This window comes from Bolinopsis microptera, chromosome 1, assembly GCF_026151205.1.
Source record: "Bolinopsis microptera isolate Bmic1 chromosome 1, MBARI_Bmic_1.0, whole genome shotgun sequence".
In the NCBI taxonomy this organism is placed as follows: Eukaryota; Metazoa; Ctenophora; class Tentaculata; order Lobata; family Bolinopsidae; genus Bolinopsis; species Bolinopsis microptera.
The window spans coordinates 15,342,502-15,359,910 of record NC_087072.1 but is presented as its reverse complement, the minus strand read 5'-3'; the positions used below and the strand labels follow the sequence as shown (position 1 = coordinate 15,359,910).

Here is a 17,409-nt window from a genome sequence, read left to right as displayed (position 1 = left end):
AACAAGGTAAAAGGATATTTTGACACATTTTGTACGGTTGACAGTTTGCATGTAAATATGCTTGTAAGTTTAATTTTATGTTGCATGGAATGTTTATGTTTTGCAGAATTTGTGCATATTTACTTTTATTTAACTATTAAAATCTGTACCTTGTCATTGCTTACACACAAAACATTCAATATAATACCAAATAATCAAATATTAGCAGTCACGAATATTGAAATTTAGATGCAGCTTCGAAGAAAACTCTGCTCTAACATGTTTGCTTATAAATAGCCTTTTTAATATGGCCTAAAACTAAAGCTGAATATCGATAAAAATCAAAGAAATCTTTGCTTTATAACAATTTTAAACTCCGCTTCAGCAAATAAGCTTCAATCGCCCTCTTTAATATGCCTCAAACTGTACTAGAAATATGGAAGTGGTGATAGTAGCGCTGCAAGATGGCTCTCTAGAGTCCAAGAACGCTGCCCTTAAAAAGTTCAACCAAACTTACGAGAACTACAATGCAGACGGAGACTCAATTCTTGTTATTGAAAGTAAGTTTCAGTGATTTATGTGTTGATTTGTTTGATTCATAACGTTATAATATTACAAAGCTATAAGATAAACTACAACATAACATTTTTCTTATTCTTGGGACAATTTCTTGGAGCTCTATCAACAACGTGTTCAAAACAATGCCACATTTCAGCGTGTCTGGATCTGATATTCGACAATATAGACGAAGTGTCCCTGCAACCTGAACTACTGCTCTTTTGTAAGACGATGGTGAAGCTGAAGAAGGTGGCCGCATGTATGACTCCCCAGTTGTTTGTTCGGATGTTGGAGTTGGGCCAACTCACCAATATTCATGAGGTAATTGTATAGTGTCCAACTCGTCCCTTATTCTTGGGGTGTAACTATTGTTGAGTGTGTTCAGGAGACTAATAGTTATTGCTATCCTTATGGTCTCAGTCTTGCACTATCTTGACAAACGATATTATCCTTAAACGGTGCACTTACTAATTTTAAGATATCATAAAATTTCAGCACACCCAGAAGCAGTAAAACATGAAAGCATATTTCTATCAACGTAAAATTCAGCCCTCTTAGCTAACTTTCAGCTCATTATCTTTAAAATGAATTGCAAGACTTCACTTCAGGACAGTGAATTTAACGCAGTTAGTCTACAAGCAAGAAGAGCCGTTTTTAATACGACATACCACAACAGTTTGTGTCAGGCTGCCTGTTACGAAGCTCAAGCTGATCTCAACCTTTTTGACGAGCTACAGACTTACAGCCTCTTCCAGGTTTTTTACATTTATTTTCTCAGCGTTTTGAAACTCGGGGGTGATGCAACGTCAATTAATGTCAGTATTCCATAAAAACCCCAAACTGACATTGACATTAATTGACATTAATTGACATTAATTGACATTAATTGACATTAATTGACATTAATTTGTCTTGAAATTTGAGATTATCATTATTCGATAAATATTCAAGATATTCACGTCTATGTAAGTTAGACCGGTTCAAAAAAACAAAATGTCCTTGAATAATTATGAGTATGTTCTTATCTGTTGATCCTTAGGTTCAAAGACCACCAAAAAAATTTCAGCTTCCAACTTTTCCATCTTCGGTCCCCACCGGCCACGCCCATATTTTATTGGTTTCTTATACAGGTAAAATATCTAGAGTCGGCTTTTTTAGTATGAAGGAGTTATGTTAGCTGTTTAAGATTCGTTATTCAAATATAAATGTCATGAAGGCATTTCGTTTAAATAATTTAATGTGGGTTTTAAGTTCTGATGATGTTGAGAACCACGCCCTTGGATGGCCACGCCCATTTAAGAAAATTAAATTTCGGAAAACCGTATTATTTTAGTTTTATTGTTTAATGATCTGAATTTTTTTCACATTTCACATTTCCATATGTGATAGTAGTGAATAAATTGATGATATAAACGTTCTAAAGTGCTAAAAATATGGTAGAACTACATAATCTCTGGTCGAAAAATATCGTGTCAATTAATGTCAGTATTCCAAAATTTTGCAAAACTGACATTGACATTAATTGACATTAATTGACATTAATTGACATTAATTGACATTAATTGACATTAATTGACATTAATTGACATTAATTGACGTTGCATCACCCCCGGCGATACTCATCTTGTAATGTACAAGAATACAAGAGTTGTATTCTTTTATCACTTAGATAAAAGGATGGCGCCCAGATTTTTAGTGGATATGTTGGCCGGTTCAGTAATCATGTTATTGCACTCGTTTAATGATTCTTCATGATATCTGTTGATTTAAGTGTTTAAACTGTTAAGACTTAAGCTGGTTGATTGAGAATAGACTTTATTCCACAGAAGCGGTGCATAGCTCACAAAGCACAGTAAGACCCCGATTTACTGCGGAATTTAAGGGAAAGCCAACAGTAGATGTAAATCAGGGTTCGCAGTAAATCAGAGTCTTTTTTGTTCACATTATGGCTGTTAAGCCCTATATGGGAGAAAGAAATAGCCGCAGTAAACCAGTAAATCGGGGCGCGGTTAATCAGGATTTAACTGTACACACGGAGCGAAATATACACAGGTCGTAAATACAGTGTAATTAATTTAGTTGCTACATCTTCTAGCAGAGGTCATTGATCATGTTCATGTCGGGGTGAGCACGTGCCGGTGCTACCAGAACTACTTAGCTGAGTAATCGAAAAGCTGGGAAATACTTGTGTCGGCGTGATTCTGTATCTTTTGGAACGCGCGCACTTAAATTTACTTAATCGGAGCTAGCGCACGCGAGTATATTATTTACTCTTGTAGTATAGAATTATATTAAGCAAATATGCTCTCTTTCAGGACAACGAAAGGCGGCTGATAAGCTGCAAGATGGCCTTCTTGTTCACGGCAGTTTCACAGCCAATGAGAACCAGAGTTATCGAACACAATGCTATTTCCATACTTTACAATGTAATGGCTCTGACGATCTATGACGACATGGACCCGCATTCTGCCAAGATATGTCTCGGCAAAAAGAGGTCTGTGAAGCCGAACTCTCTCACTCTCTCAGAAGATGACTTAGTGATATGTGCAGGTATACAGTGACACCATTATATTCTGTACGTGTTATTCAGTACTCAGCAGGTATGTTACTCGCTCTAACTGGGTCATGATACATGATATAGTAATAGCCAGCAATAACCAGAGCATGTCTTGGTCAATTAGATGAAATATAATACTAGGAGGACACAATAAAACAAGAATTAGTCCGTTAAATGTGACCCTCTGAATGTTTGTAATTATAACAGTGGTTGCTATACTTTAATGGCTAAACGGTCAACTATAGTACAAAGAAATTGTACTAATTTTAACCATTAAATCAACTATAACATAAAGTATATTATGTACAATCTGTACTTCCAGATGTGTTCATGGCAGTGTTCAATGTGACACTACATTGGGACAAAAACACAACCACACTGGACTGTACTAGTGACGTCAGACGGTTCATCCACCTGATCAAGTGTGTGTACGATGGGCTAAACTTCTCGGAGAAGAATGAGAAGTATCAGACTATGATTACAAAGTTCCTGCCTATAATGATTAACGTGTCTGCTCAGTTCCCCGAACTGTTTATCCCTGAGGTGGATACAAGGTTAGGTTTTTTTTCCTGAATGATTTGTAAAGTTGTATTTTGAGTATTCAGGTTGTAATTAAACGATGAAAATACTTACTTTATAGAAATGTTTAGAGTAGGGCCCCCCCCAGAGTAATAAGAAAAAGCTTTGGGGACAGTAATTGGCAGTCAGCAAAAGTTTGTCGTTAGTAAAGCACATAATCACAAGTCAAAACAATATTTTGTCTTTGGTTACCTGAATTTGCAAACATTCATTGACTATATCTGAGAGACCGATCAGAGGAATATGGTTTAATTTTGTTAGTATAAATGAGTCCGCGAGTTGAAACCCTCCCAATTTATTTGTGTATCTAAATTCATCATCTGAGCTAAAAAGAAAGTGACAGTGACAAGTGAAAGTAACAACACTATCATTACTAACAACACATATACATAGTTAAACTTAAGCATAAATTCTAGTGGCCGCGTGAGAGTTTTTTAGAAATGTTTTCGCCATTTTCGCCATTAGTTTTCGCTATCGATGGCGAAAATGTCGAATAAATTTCCAACGATTCCCAAAATTCGAATGCGTAAATGTCGAAAAATGCGGTGGCCTCTCCTGTGATAATCATCTTGAAGTGCGAAATTACTAAGGAATTAAATCAATAATTTTAGTCTACGAATTTACTATATTATATTGTTCCAAAGCACTTGCTGCTAAACTGAGTTTTGGAACAATAATTATAGCACTGGATTACTTATCATGAGACGGTAGATCACTGTATTATATAATCTACCTATTTGTTGTATCTCTGTCCGCAGTGTCACTGCTCCGTTGTAAGAAAGACTCCAGATGTTTGACCACTGCAGAATCAGATGAGCTTCCAATGACTCCGGTATCCTCATACCGACTCCTCTTTTGAAAACCTCTGCCACTTCATTATCTGTCAGTTTCTTTTTGAGCCAGTTTATCTCATTCAGGTTTCCAGAAAATGATTGGTGCGACTGAAAACCGCCCCCTAAGTCGTCTTGGTCCTGATTTAATAGTTTGATCATTTTAGTACACTATTTATATTTAAAATTCCCTAAAACCATTTCAATACGATATTTATTAATTTTGCTTTTCAAAAAGGTTCCAAAATAGTTCCACTTTCAAACCTGTCCGATGATGAGGATTCCTCCTGATTGTATAGCAGAGACGTTACTGTAGGACTGATCGAAGTGCACCAGATTGCCGTCTTTGTACATTGATAGGCCTCCGGTTTGGTCCCAGCAAACAACCAAGTGGTACCATGTGGACTTTTCAATCTTCTCATCTGATGAAATTCGTTTCAGTTATAAAATCTTAAATCTGAGTTTCACCATATTAGTAGGAACGTCCTCGTTGAATTTTATTGACAAATAAAGTTAAGATATTACTGGAGAGCTTACCCAGTGGTATGTTAGAGCCTCTGCTAAGCGTGTAAACAGCTAGAATGCTTTTGTCAGTATCACGTCCTACAAGAATATCATTTTTGCCATTTGTACTGTAACTGAAGATAAACTTCACGCCATTGTGGTCAGAGTTTGGATAGTCGTATATCCAAAGAGAAACAGAGAACGCTGTCATTTCTCCTGAGTTTGGTACATCATACCTCACGTAGTTCTGAACTGTGGCTGGAATAGGAAATTCCACCCGTTTAAACGCTCCTGAAAACAAGTCACTTTAACCCATGGTATGGTAACTTTTGATTGGCCAATGGCCACGTCATTCGAAAAAACGTCATTATTGCCATAGGTGTTTCTAAGGATCATGAAATTCTGTAGTTACTATATAGTAAGAAACAAGGAAACTGTATATTTCGCTGAGTATTGATTACTCAAACACTTACCAGAAGTCAACTGAGCAGTTGTCCGGCTGATCAGCCAGAAAACAAATATCATCTGATATTTCATAATCTAGCGAGAAACTACTTGTTAAAGGTGGAGCCAGCAAGAAATGATAGTGATAAAGTTAAGGACCTGAAGTTAAGGACCTAAACGTTACGAATCTTAAGGTAATGACCTAAGAGTTAAGAACTTGGCAACTAAGGATCTAACAATGTAGGTCGCTACGTCGCATTTCCTCACAGCTCTCGACTACAAAACAACACGATAAGCAGGTACTTGAGGCTCACCGCAAACAAAGGACGTGCCCGTTAGTGACTAATGGTACCGTCTAAGTGTGAACTGTGTAATATACTATATAATGTCAATGATAAAGAGCTTGGAGGTAACAGAGCTTCTAATTCTTCTTGGTGTGTAAATACTAAATTTAGAATACTGCAAGGCTCTCCAAGGCCTAGGTCACGTCCTTGTGATCTGAATTCACTTATCAAAAGATAACCTAGGTAAGTACGGTAGGTGAGGACAGAGGGTATTGATGCTTGATGCTCCCAGTACACTGCCGTTCTCTGTACTGAGAAAAGGCAGTAAGTAAATATTTTGAAATTTTGAGATATTGGTACCCAAATTTTCAGCAGAAGATTCTCTACAACTTAAGCTATGAAACAGGCTATAAAAATGATGTTTTAGCTGTCACAAAAGTCAGTAAGTCATCTAAAACATGAGAATTTGACACCTTATTCCAAAACTTCTCTGGGTTAAGGTAGAAATTTCATAAATGTACACCCTTCTCTGAGAGAATTTATTCTGTTCTCTGATAAAACGCATTAAGTCATCAATTTTCTTAGAAAAGGATGCGTTTTGGAAAATAGCTAGGGAAAATAGTTCAGTTATTTTAGAGAAAAAGGGTTTTTATAGATCATTTTTGGCGAATTTATGTTTTTAGGCAGATTTAAGACACAGGATAATAATTTCTTTACCCATAGATTTCAAAATAAACCACGTTTATGTGAATGAAATCGCCACAAAAATGACGAATACGTTTGTCTCATTCTCTCAAGATGACATCGACATGACTTACTGCCTTTTCTCTGAGAACGGCAGTACAATAATCGCGTATTTTTGCAAAATGGATCAAAAACATGGATGTAAAATGTATGGAATATTGTCTAGGTCAGTACGGCCATGTTGCACAATAACAACAACAATCTATATCCACAAGGCTTAAAATAAGATTGTTGAACTTGAATAGTGACCTTGAGATAGGAAACTTTATGTATTGTCTACTTGAAGAAAAATATTGTAAATACTAAAATTTGATCTCCACGCAATTTTTTCTGTTATGTGTGGTTACTGACATGTGAACTATTAAATATTCTGTAATTGTTCTTATAACAATCAATGATCATTAATTTACGTTTAATTTTACGATTATTTCTGGCAGTTTCAAAGGAACGCAGTTCATGGGACGAGATTTGTCATTGCCGAAAGGACTGTTAAAGCAACTTGAAGTAGAAGGAGGTCGTAAATCAGGTGAAGCAATGTTTGAAGCTTCCCAATAGTCTGAAGATAAAAAAGCTTCCTACATCAGAATTTCATATTTGTGATGTTGCCAGAAATCAAAATTCGGTCGATCATATTTATCAATATTTTCCATTTTATTGAATACTTTCAGGTAACAAGATGATAATGATGTCGATCCTGGCCGTCCTAAACAGACTATCCTGTATAAGATCCTGTAGGAAGTACCTTAGGAAAGAGATCTTACCTCCTCTTGGCAAGGTGACAAAAAGACCTGAGGAGGAGACCCATCTTGTCAAAAGCAAGGTATTGATAGATTTTGTATTGTTTCTCCCACTTCATTGTCTGTGTATTCTACCTCAGCTTTTTAAAGGGATCGTCATTGATAAACTGACCACGAAAAATGTTGGAGTCTGAGTTTATGTTGGTTTTGAAGTTACAATCCCCTTGGGGTTCCTCAAGGGTTCACTTCAATTTGGACGTGGTAGTTTATAACAAATTGTTTTAGGTTGTGAAGCTGATGACTCACATTGACAACTCAATAGCAGTACTGACATCAGAGCTTCTCTTCAACTTGTGCAAACACAACGTTAATAGAATGATTAAGTACACAGGTATGTGCCCCAGACCACCTCGCCAGTCATAGCTAATGTTATGAAGAATTTGTATCCTCACTGTTATAGAGGCTGGTAAAGTGGTAATGTATTGAATTAAAAAATACCATTTCAGCCTGGTCTAGTTTAACAACTCTCGTTCTGTAAACCAAGCTATTCCCCAACAACCCACCCCAGGTTACGGTAACTCAGCGGGGCTGTTCAACAGACATGGACTCCTAGGAATGGGAGGAGGAAGCAGGAGGGAGCAGGAGGATATGTCTCCTGATGAGGACAGTGATACGGAGGAGTACCGGGCATCTGTAGACGTAGACCTCGTTACCGCTGGTATGTTCTGTTGTGTTGTAGTTCGTGTAGGGTTTAGATTTAGTCTACAGTTCTGTTAGGTTCGTTTTTAGTGCCATTTTTTCTTATTACAACTCAGACAACTTCCTAGATTATATGCCACCTCCAACAGAGTGCAAACTCTCTGTTTTTTGAAGAGGTAACTGTTGAACAGGTCAAAGAATATGTACTCAGTATACCATCAGATAAATCAATAAATGATATTATGCCCATCAAAGTATATAAGTATATCATCCCCGAAATTATTGAGCCAGTAGCTCATGCCTCATATTGTAAATCTAAGCATGAAAAAAGGGATTATGCTGATGGCATGTATGATTGCATCAGTAACTCCCATTCTCAAGAACGAGGACCCTAATGATCCAAATAATTATCGACCAATAATCAATATCCATACTCTCCTTACTTGGGAAATGTATCAAATGTTTTGTTAACCAACAGCTTACCGAGTACGTTGAAACAAATAAACTGCTCACCAACCATCAGTATACTGTATGGATTCAGGAAAGACCATTCAACCACTTTCCTTATGCTAAATTTGACAAAATATTTATGTCTAAAGAATCATTAAAGAAACCTGCAATTGTATTTTTAGACATAAAAAAGCCTTTGACACCGTTAGCCATAAGGTTCTGTTGAAAAAACTTAAGTTTTATGGCGTAGATGGCTTTGTCATCAAGTGGTTCGAAAGCTACCTGGGTGGCAGAAACCAGTGCGCCAAAATACGTGGTAATGTAAGCCCACTGCTTCCGGTCAACACAGGTGTGCCACAGGGTAGTATATTAGGCCCAATTCTCTTTAGCTTATTCATTATTGATCTTAGTAGTAATTGCAAACAGTCTACTGCTTATTTATTTGCAGATGACAGTGCACTATATTTTTTTTGATAATATCACTAGAGGCTCGTATTGTATATGAATGGCTTAGAATTAATAAACTGAGACTAAATGTTTCAAAATCCTCATTTATAGTATTCGACAAATGAGGAATTTGTTTCCCTTTGAATCGATCAAACTAGATGAATTGTTGTAAATACTGATAATGAAAAAACGGTTTTTTTTTCTTCAGAAAGCTGTATTCACTAAAAGTACATAATACTATTAGCAATTAATAACACAACTAAAAATTAATTATGGGAACAATTTAAGCGATATATCCTATAATTCTATGTCCATTTGCATTGTTTCAAGAACCCCTCCAGTAATGTTAAGCAAATGTCTCTAATGGGATGAGAATGTTTTAGCCAGTCCAATCTCTGAGAATAATGAGCACGAATAAATGTCCTCTCTTTACTGAACAAAAAAGAAGATGACAGATTGCAAGAGAGCCAACATAAGGAGATGGTTCGTCCCCAATCCGAATCCCATGGCAGAGTTGCAGAGTTCAGTGCTGCATTCTTTACAGCCTGTCAGTCCCTCACAACCGGTCGCGGTCCCACAAGAATATGTTTTAAATCCAAATACTTCAACCCTGTGCAGATAATGTGTTTTATCCAATAAAATTGTATATATATTATATAAATTGTCATTGAAACTATTTCTAATGATTAATTAATGTTCTAAATTAAATAAGATACTGTACTATAATAACTGTTGTTATTAATGTTTATGGGGTTAATTTAAATTTGCTTACGTCAAGCATTATTTCGACATCACTGGTACAATCTACGTCAGCGGCAGCGGAGTTTAAACCGACTTTGCACTTGATAGCGACCGAGACTCCAACCAAGGCGGCCATTAACAGGAGAACTTTCATTGAATTCATTTTATTTCGGTTCCTTGGTTAGAAAATTATCATGGTTATGGGCAATGGGGGGAATGCAACGTCAATTAATGTCAGTATTCCATGAAAACCCCAAACTGACATTGACATTAATTGACATTAATTGACATTAATTGACATTAATTGACATTAATTGACATTAATTGACATTAATTGACATTAATTGACATTAATTTGTCTTGAAATTTGAGACTATCATTATTCGATAAATATTCAAGATATTCACGTCTACGTATATGTAAGTTCAAAAAAACAAAATGTCCTTGAATAATTATGAGTATGTTCTTATCTGTTGATCCTTAGGTTCAAAGACCACCAAAAAAAATTCAGCTTCCAATGAAACGAAAAGTTTTCAATGAAACGAAAAGTTTTCAATGAAACGAAAAGTTTTATTTTACATTCCTTTAATCATAAATAAAATAAGAGCTTAAACCACGAATTGGTTAGCTAGACGTAAACTTGAGGAAATATTCTTTATTTAAAAAACTTTATTTGGTTGTTAGTATTTTTATTATGGTAAGTGGTTGAATTTAGGAGAATTTAGTGAGACAGGGTCAGTTTCTCTATTGTCTTAGAAAAATTTCTACTTTACAGTAGGCAATGCTGAGTGGCAGGAATGAGGGACCAAAATGCTTGGGGCTAACAATGGCCCATTTACAAACCACTTCAGACATGGCAATGATGTCATTTATGCTTAATTCGTCTGAAACTGACCCTACTGCACTTCAATATTCTATAAAAATCTCTTCTAAAATAGGTATAAAGATGCATAGCACAGAACACACAAACAAAAATGTTTATAATCCATATATAAATAAATTTCTATAAAACTTTCAAATTTCTATAAAACTGATAAACCTATAATCTATTATATAATATATATCTATTCATTTTGCACCCAGAGAAAGATGTGATCACAGAGGTAGTATCGATATTATGTTCATGACAAGGTATGGGGCTGCTGCAAGTTATATTTTGCTAAGATATTACAGCTTTTGTAAGCTTAAGTAATCTAGGCAAGGTCAATTTTAAAGTTTTTGAATTTTGTCGAACACTGTTTAAGGCTAAGTTCCAGTCATTTGGTTCTCCTTCCTTTTGAGTGTGAGCGATGGTTATTTTTATGGATGATTTGAGGTGATTGGGCTTACAGGTGAATGTAGTTAGCATGAGATTTTGTCGTACTGTGTTCCAGATTGTCCCTGCTCTATATATGTAGCTGTCTGATGGTTTAGGTGTGAGAATGAGTGTCTCTTTGCCAAGTCTGCCAGATGTTTCAAAGAGGGAGTAAAGTGATATAGGGGTTCTATATTTCAAGACCTTGAAGATGTCATTAATACAGTGGTAGAAGTACAGATTATGCACATTCATGATTTCATGAGTGTTGAAGAGGGGTTTAGTATGCTCTTTTCTGTAGAATTCGTTGCCCAGGATTTGCTCCCCATAGGGTGTGCATCGCGGCACTAGTTTTGAACTTATCCAAGTATGCTTCTTTATCACCAAACATTATGCGGGCACACATTTTCTGTGCTTTGAACAGAGGTTCGAGTTTTTTGTTAGATGCTCCTCCCCAGACTGTTATACCATAAGCAAGATAGCTTTCAAACAGAGTGTGATACAGATCTTTGTGGAGTGATGTGGGAATGTTATCTTTGATTCTATTTAGCATGCCACAGCAGCTGGCTAGTTTTTTTGCTAATTTACCTCTATGTGCATTCCAGTTTAGGTCTTCATCGATTGTTACGCCTAAGAATTTAGTTTCATGTACTCTCTCCAAAGGTATGCCATTGATATTTATTTCTTGATCAGAGGGAGTATCTTCATCTTTGTTGGATCGAGAGTTTGAGAATTCAAGGTAACAGCTCTTGCCAGTGTTTATGTGAAGTTTATTGGCAAGCATGTAGCGGTGTACGGAACTTAGGACTTCATTGGCTTTTTTGTATGCTAGGTTTTTACTTTTTGCAGCGACGAAGATATTTGTGTCATCAGCAAATAGAACAAATTTAGAGTTTTTTTCAGAGTTTGTAAGAGTTTTTCAGAGTTTGTAAGAGTTTTTCAGAGTTTGTAAGATCTCTTCCATCTTCGGTCCCCACCGGCCACGCCCATATTTTATTGGTTTCTTATACAGGTAAAATATCTAGAATCGGCTTTTTTAGTATGAAGGAGTAATGTTAGCTGTTTAAGATTCGTTATTCAAATATAAATGACATGAAGGCATTTCGTTTAATGTGGGTTTTAAGTTCTGATGATGTTGAGAACCACGCCCTTGGATGGCCACGCCCATTTAAGAAAATTTAATTTCGGAAAACCGTATTATTTTAGTTTTATTGTTTAATGATCTGAATTTTTTCACATTTCACATTTCCATATGTGATAGTAGTGAATAAATTGATGATATAAACGTTCTAAAGTGCTAAAAATATGGTAGAACTACATAATCTCTGGTCGAAAAATATCGTGTCAATTAATGTCAGTATTCCAAAATTTTGCAAAACTGACATTGACATTAATTGACATTAATTGACATTAATTGACATTAATTGACATTAATTGACATTAATTGACGTTGCATTCCCCCCTGGGCAATACAACAATATTATCCATTCATAGGTTCAATGATTTTAAATTAAGGGTATACAATTTTACTCAAACCTAAAAATTGGGTATATTTGACGGGGGTTAGTGTCTCTTCATCAAATTAAAGAAATCATAAAAAATTGACTTAAATGACCGCTCCCTAAATACCCGCAACCTTTTTCCGTAAAAATTCACGGCCGTCAAAAAGAACTGAACTCAGGTTAAAGAGAGTAGGGTATGGAATGGGAGAGCCATATTCACGGAATGTGTTTAATTGTTGGGCTATTTTTAAATGCCGTCTCCTTGTAGCGCAGTAATAGTACTGTTCGACCCGTTGTTTTATGAAGTATTATTTGATTAAAATCCGCGAATTTTTTAGTGTGGCTCGAAAACGTTTATATATTACTTGTTAATGTGTAAGACATCGCAGCTAGGTACCTAGCAGTAGCTACTACTACTAGCCACTAGGTGAGTTGGAAATGAACTAATTTTCGGGCTCAAATTTTGTTTACTCATACAGTAGCTGATAGTGATATTATTTGCTCCAACTACTGCTTGCAAGCGCTTGATTATCTTTAAAATGAAGAAAGCAAAGAAACGGAAATCACTTATAATAATAAGTAGAACTTTAAAATCAAGGTAAAAAGTTGCAAACATGGAAGCGCAAAACTAGACCACTGAACTGCACACTGCTCTGAACCAGAGCGCAGCTTAATCTATGTGGCATACCACTTTTCGCACGCAAAGCCACCAGCTGACCAGAGCGCGTTACTCCTTCATCAAGTTTGGCGTACATTTTTTGATTGTCCGTCAAATTCCACATGCAAAAATGCGCGTTAATATAACATATGCAATATGTTATATGCGCGGCGTTTGAACATTTTTTAAAATGTTTATATATAATTTTATAATATATTTATAAATATAATTATATATATAATGATATGTTTATATATTAAGCTTTTGCATCAATTTGCATTCAAATTTTGTATTCTACTTTAGCTTTCGATTAAGTTATGACCGTTTTAATTTTCAAAAAATTTCCAATTATTTTGGGCATCTTTAAAAAGTTTTTTCCAAAATGTTGACGGATGAATGATCCGTAAATTGTCATTTGTTACAAATACTAAATATTCTATGAGTCACGAGTATCACCCGTAAATTGTTGTATCATGTATTTACCATTTATACTAAATAAAAATCTTGCGTGCTAAATAGGCACTTTACATTCGAATTTCGAAAATTTTCTGAAAGTGCCCCGACACTGACAGTTTATAATTATTCATATTAAATCTTACTGAATCGTTGGTATTTTTAAACGCTGATTCCGAATAACAAAACTCCACGCGACATACGGTAAAATTGACGGATGTTACTCGCCGGGCCAGACCATTAACAATAGTCAAACGGTAAAATACTCCCTTGGTGAGATCAGATATTTGATATTGCCCAAAATCTGTCTCGATCACGTTGCACGTGATATGACATATGAGTATGACCATATAATATAATAATAATACCATATAATATACGGAAGTTAGTTTAATTTCTCATTAGAGTTATAATTATAAAGGGTTTCAGCATATGCTTTAGTTAGGAGTTGAATTAGGGTTAGGGTTGGCGGAGACTATAAGTATAATTGATAGTAAGTGGTAAGGAGCCCAATCGGTCACGAATCGCGCGACCGCATTTCTTCCGTTCAATTCCGAGCGTGTTAAACACTTGACGGATGTTACTCGTCTAAATTTCCTCGAAGTAGCGCGCGCCGCTTTCTTCTCGAAATGTTGGCAAGTGCTACGAAGTAGCGCACGCCGGGCCACACCATTAACAATGGTCAAGTTAAACACTAAATCACTTAACAGTCAATCTTCAAAATTTTTTCTGAAAGGATTTCAGTGATCAGGCATTGGCGCCCTAGCCAACTTGAATTCATTTTAAACATGATCTTCGTTAAAAAATAGAAATGATGAAAATCAGTTTTTTAACTTTGGTACAAAGTACAGCTTTTAGTTTTACTAATTCGCTCGCGCAAAAATTATCACGTGACGTTGGTTTTTACGGTTTTGCAGACGAACAAAATAGTTTTACTCAAACTTTAAATTAGTGTTTATGTAAAATTGTTTTGTTATAGAGTCTACTCCCTTAACCCGTAACCCTAACTATAGCCCCGAAGCTATCCATAACCCTAACCCTAGGCCTAACCGGAACCCTAACCCGAGCCGCTACCAGTACCACTAAATCGCTCGGCCAAATTTTTAAAAATTCTTGTGAATAGGCCTTGAGGGTGTAAAAGTAATTTGATTCAATTCGGTGTATTTTGGACGCTGATCCCGAATCAATCCCCATGGGCACGACGTAGGGTAAAAATGCTTCCCTAGAGAGATATGGGAAAAACTATTTTGGCTAGTAAAACACGAATTCGATTGTTTAGGGCTCGGGTTGGCTTTTCACTTAAATTACTTATTCGCTTGCGTCGTTACCCTCGCTCGGCCTCATCGTTAATTCATTCATAATTTAGCGTAATGCGTAAGCCACGATACAGCCGCGCAGTCTTGCGCGGCTGGCCTACAACGTAAGCAAATGGGAGCGACAATCACAAAGTACAAGTTTGAAGTTGTGTATATTATTCCCCTACCAAGATTCCTGAGAAAGTGCGATGAGACTGGATTTTGGGCATTTGAAAGTGCGATTGTCACGTGCAGTGGCGAAACGTACTTGTTTGCTACTTCCTCCGCTACTTTTTTTGCATATTAAATATATAAATATTACATTGCAGTATGTGATCTCGTGATCCTGCGAGCGAGCGAGCGAGCGTAGATGCCCTCGCCCACAGTTAGCGCCCACGTTCCTACCTGCGCAAAGTTATTTTGCGCGATAATCTGTACCTATTAAACAATTGTTGGCGGGCGGTGCTGAACTGACCAAGTACATTGTTCATTTCACCATGTATGTATCCCACTAGGCACTAATTTATAGCAATCATATTATTATATTATTTTGAGTTAGTATTACTATTTTGCACAGATCCGTGTCAGGTTGCATAAACAATAAACATATGGTTACATAGAAATATACACAATTTAAAAATTCAATATGGAATTATATTAACTGGGCGGCGCTCGGCCTGTCACTCCGCCATATCTGCTTGCTTATGAACAGTAAAGACTGGGGTCCCCAGGTTGTATGGAATATGATAAAATACGCCATCACGGATCGGGAAATTGAGCGGCCATCCACAAAAGAAAAGCGGACTCATTTCTTGTTAATATCAATGATGTATATCAATTATGACTATGTATATCTCTTAATTGAACAATTTTGGAGTAAAGAAAAAACGGTTTTTCTTTCTTCAGAAAGCTGTATTCACTAAAAGTAAGAATATTAACATATTACTATTAGCAATTAATAATACAACTAAAAATTAAATCCCTTACGAAATTATGGATGCAATATTAAGCGATATATATCCTATAATTATATGTTCATTGTTTCAAGAACCCCTCCAGTAATGTTAAGTGAATGTCTCTAATGGGATGATAATCTTTTAGCCAGTCCAATCCCTGAGAATAATGAACTCGAATAAATGTCCTCTCTTTACTGAACAAAAAAGAAGATGACAGATTGCAAGAGAGCCAACATAAGGAGATGGTTCGTCCCCAATCCGAATCCCATGGCAGAGTTGCAGAGTTCAGTGCTGCATTCCTTACAGCTTGTCACTTCCCCACAACCGGTTCCACAAGAATATGTTTTTATTCCCAGTGCTTCAATCCTGTGCAGATAATGTGTTTTATCCAATAAAATTGGATACATTATATAAATTGTCATTGAAAATATTTCTAATGATTAATTAATGTACTAAATTAAATAAGATACTGTACTATAACTGTTGTTATTAATGTTTATGGGGTTAATTTAAATTTGCTTACGTCAAGCATTTCCCGAGACCACTGGTACAATCTACGTCAACGGCAGCGGAGGCTATACCGACTTTGCACTTGATAGCGACCGAGACTCCAACCAAGGCGGCCAACAACAGGAGAACTTTCATTGAATTCATTTTATTTCGGTTCCTTGATCAGAAAATTATCATGGTTGTGGGCAATACAAGTACAACAGTGATTTTAAATTAAGGGTATACAATTTGACTCAGACCTAAAAATTGAGTAGATTTGACGGGGGTTAGTGTCTCTTCATCAAATTAAAGAAATTATAAAAAATTGACTTAAATGACCGCTCCCTAAATACCCGCAACCCTTTTTCCGTAAAAATTCACGGCCGTCAAAAAGAACTGAACTGAGGTTAAAGAGAGTAGGGTATGGAATAGGAGAGCCATATTCACGAAATGTATTTAATTGTTGGGCTATTTTTAAATGCCGTTTCCTTGTAGCGCAGTAATAGTACTGTTCGACCCATTGTTTTATGAAGTATTATGTGATTAAACGCAGTAGCCGAGAATTTTTGAGTGTGGCTCGAAATTATATGCTATGTGTAAGACATCGCAGCTAGGTACCTAGCAGTAGCTACTAGCCACTAGGTGAGTTGGAAATGAACTAATTTTCGGGCTCATAGCTGTGAAAGGTTAAGATCTGCAGGGTATAAAGATAGCCATTAGCCATCTGCCGGATGTATCTTATAGGAGAGACTCAAAAGGAGTGAAGTTTAATGATAAGCCACTACTTAAGAGTCATGAAGACTCACTGACTGCCTGTTTATAAATTCCAAAAGTGGATTTATTAACCGTTTTTGTGTGCCTTATAAAAGAGATTTGTTAAGTCGGTTTTAAATATATAACAGCAGTGTATAAACAATACCTAATTTAAGTCAAACATAACAGTGATTAACACGAATGACTGGAATTAACTATGAATTCTAAGTCTTAAATACTTGTCATGCTTGCATCTATTACTTCACTATGCTGTCACGAGTTAAATAAGGTTTACACTTTACATTTGTTAACTTATTTCGATTTATGTATATGAAGTGATCCACTAATGGGAGCCAAGTAAGTTGTGGAAATAAATCAAATGAGGAAATGACTCAAAGCTAACCATCTGTGGTCACACATCCAAATTGATGTCACGGAGAGCTAGTGCTGCTAATA

At 36.1% G+C, this 17,409-nt stretch overlaps 1 protein-coding gene across 1 annotated transcript in view; it reads left to right on the top strand.

Annotated features, from left to right (window-relative positions):
• The first annotated feature begins 415 nt into the window (after positions 1–415).
• The window catches only part of LOC134818813 (synembryn-A-like), a 34,510-nt gene continuing 17,516 nt past the window's right edge, over positions 416–17,409 (top strand). Inside the window, exons 1-9 of the mRNA XM_063828473.1 lie at positions 416–539; positions 695–858; positions 1,146–1,292; positions 2,853–3,087; positions 3,417–3,648; positions 6,917–7,005; positions 7,148–7,299; positions 7,502–7,607; positions 7,785–7,934. Of these exons, the coding sequence (XP_063684543.1) occupies positions 416–539; positions 695–858; positions 1,146–1,292; positions 2,853–3,087; positions 3,417–3,648; positions 6,917–7,005; positions 7,148–7,299; positions 7,502–7,607; positions 7,785–7,934 (1,399 nt within the window). The remainder of the gene's footprint in view (positions 540–694; positions 859–1,145; positions 1,293–2,852; positions 3,088–3,416; positions 3,649–6,916; positions 7,006–7,147; positions 7,300–7,501; positions 7,608–7,784; positions 7,935–17,409) is intronic.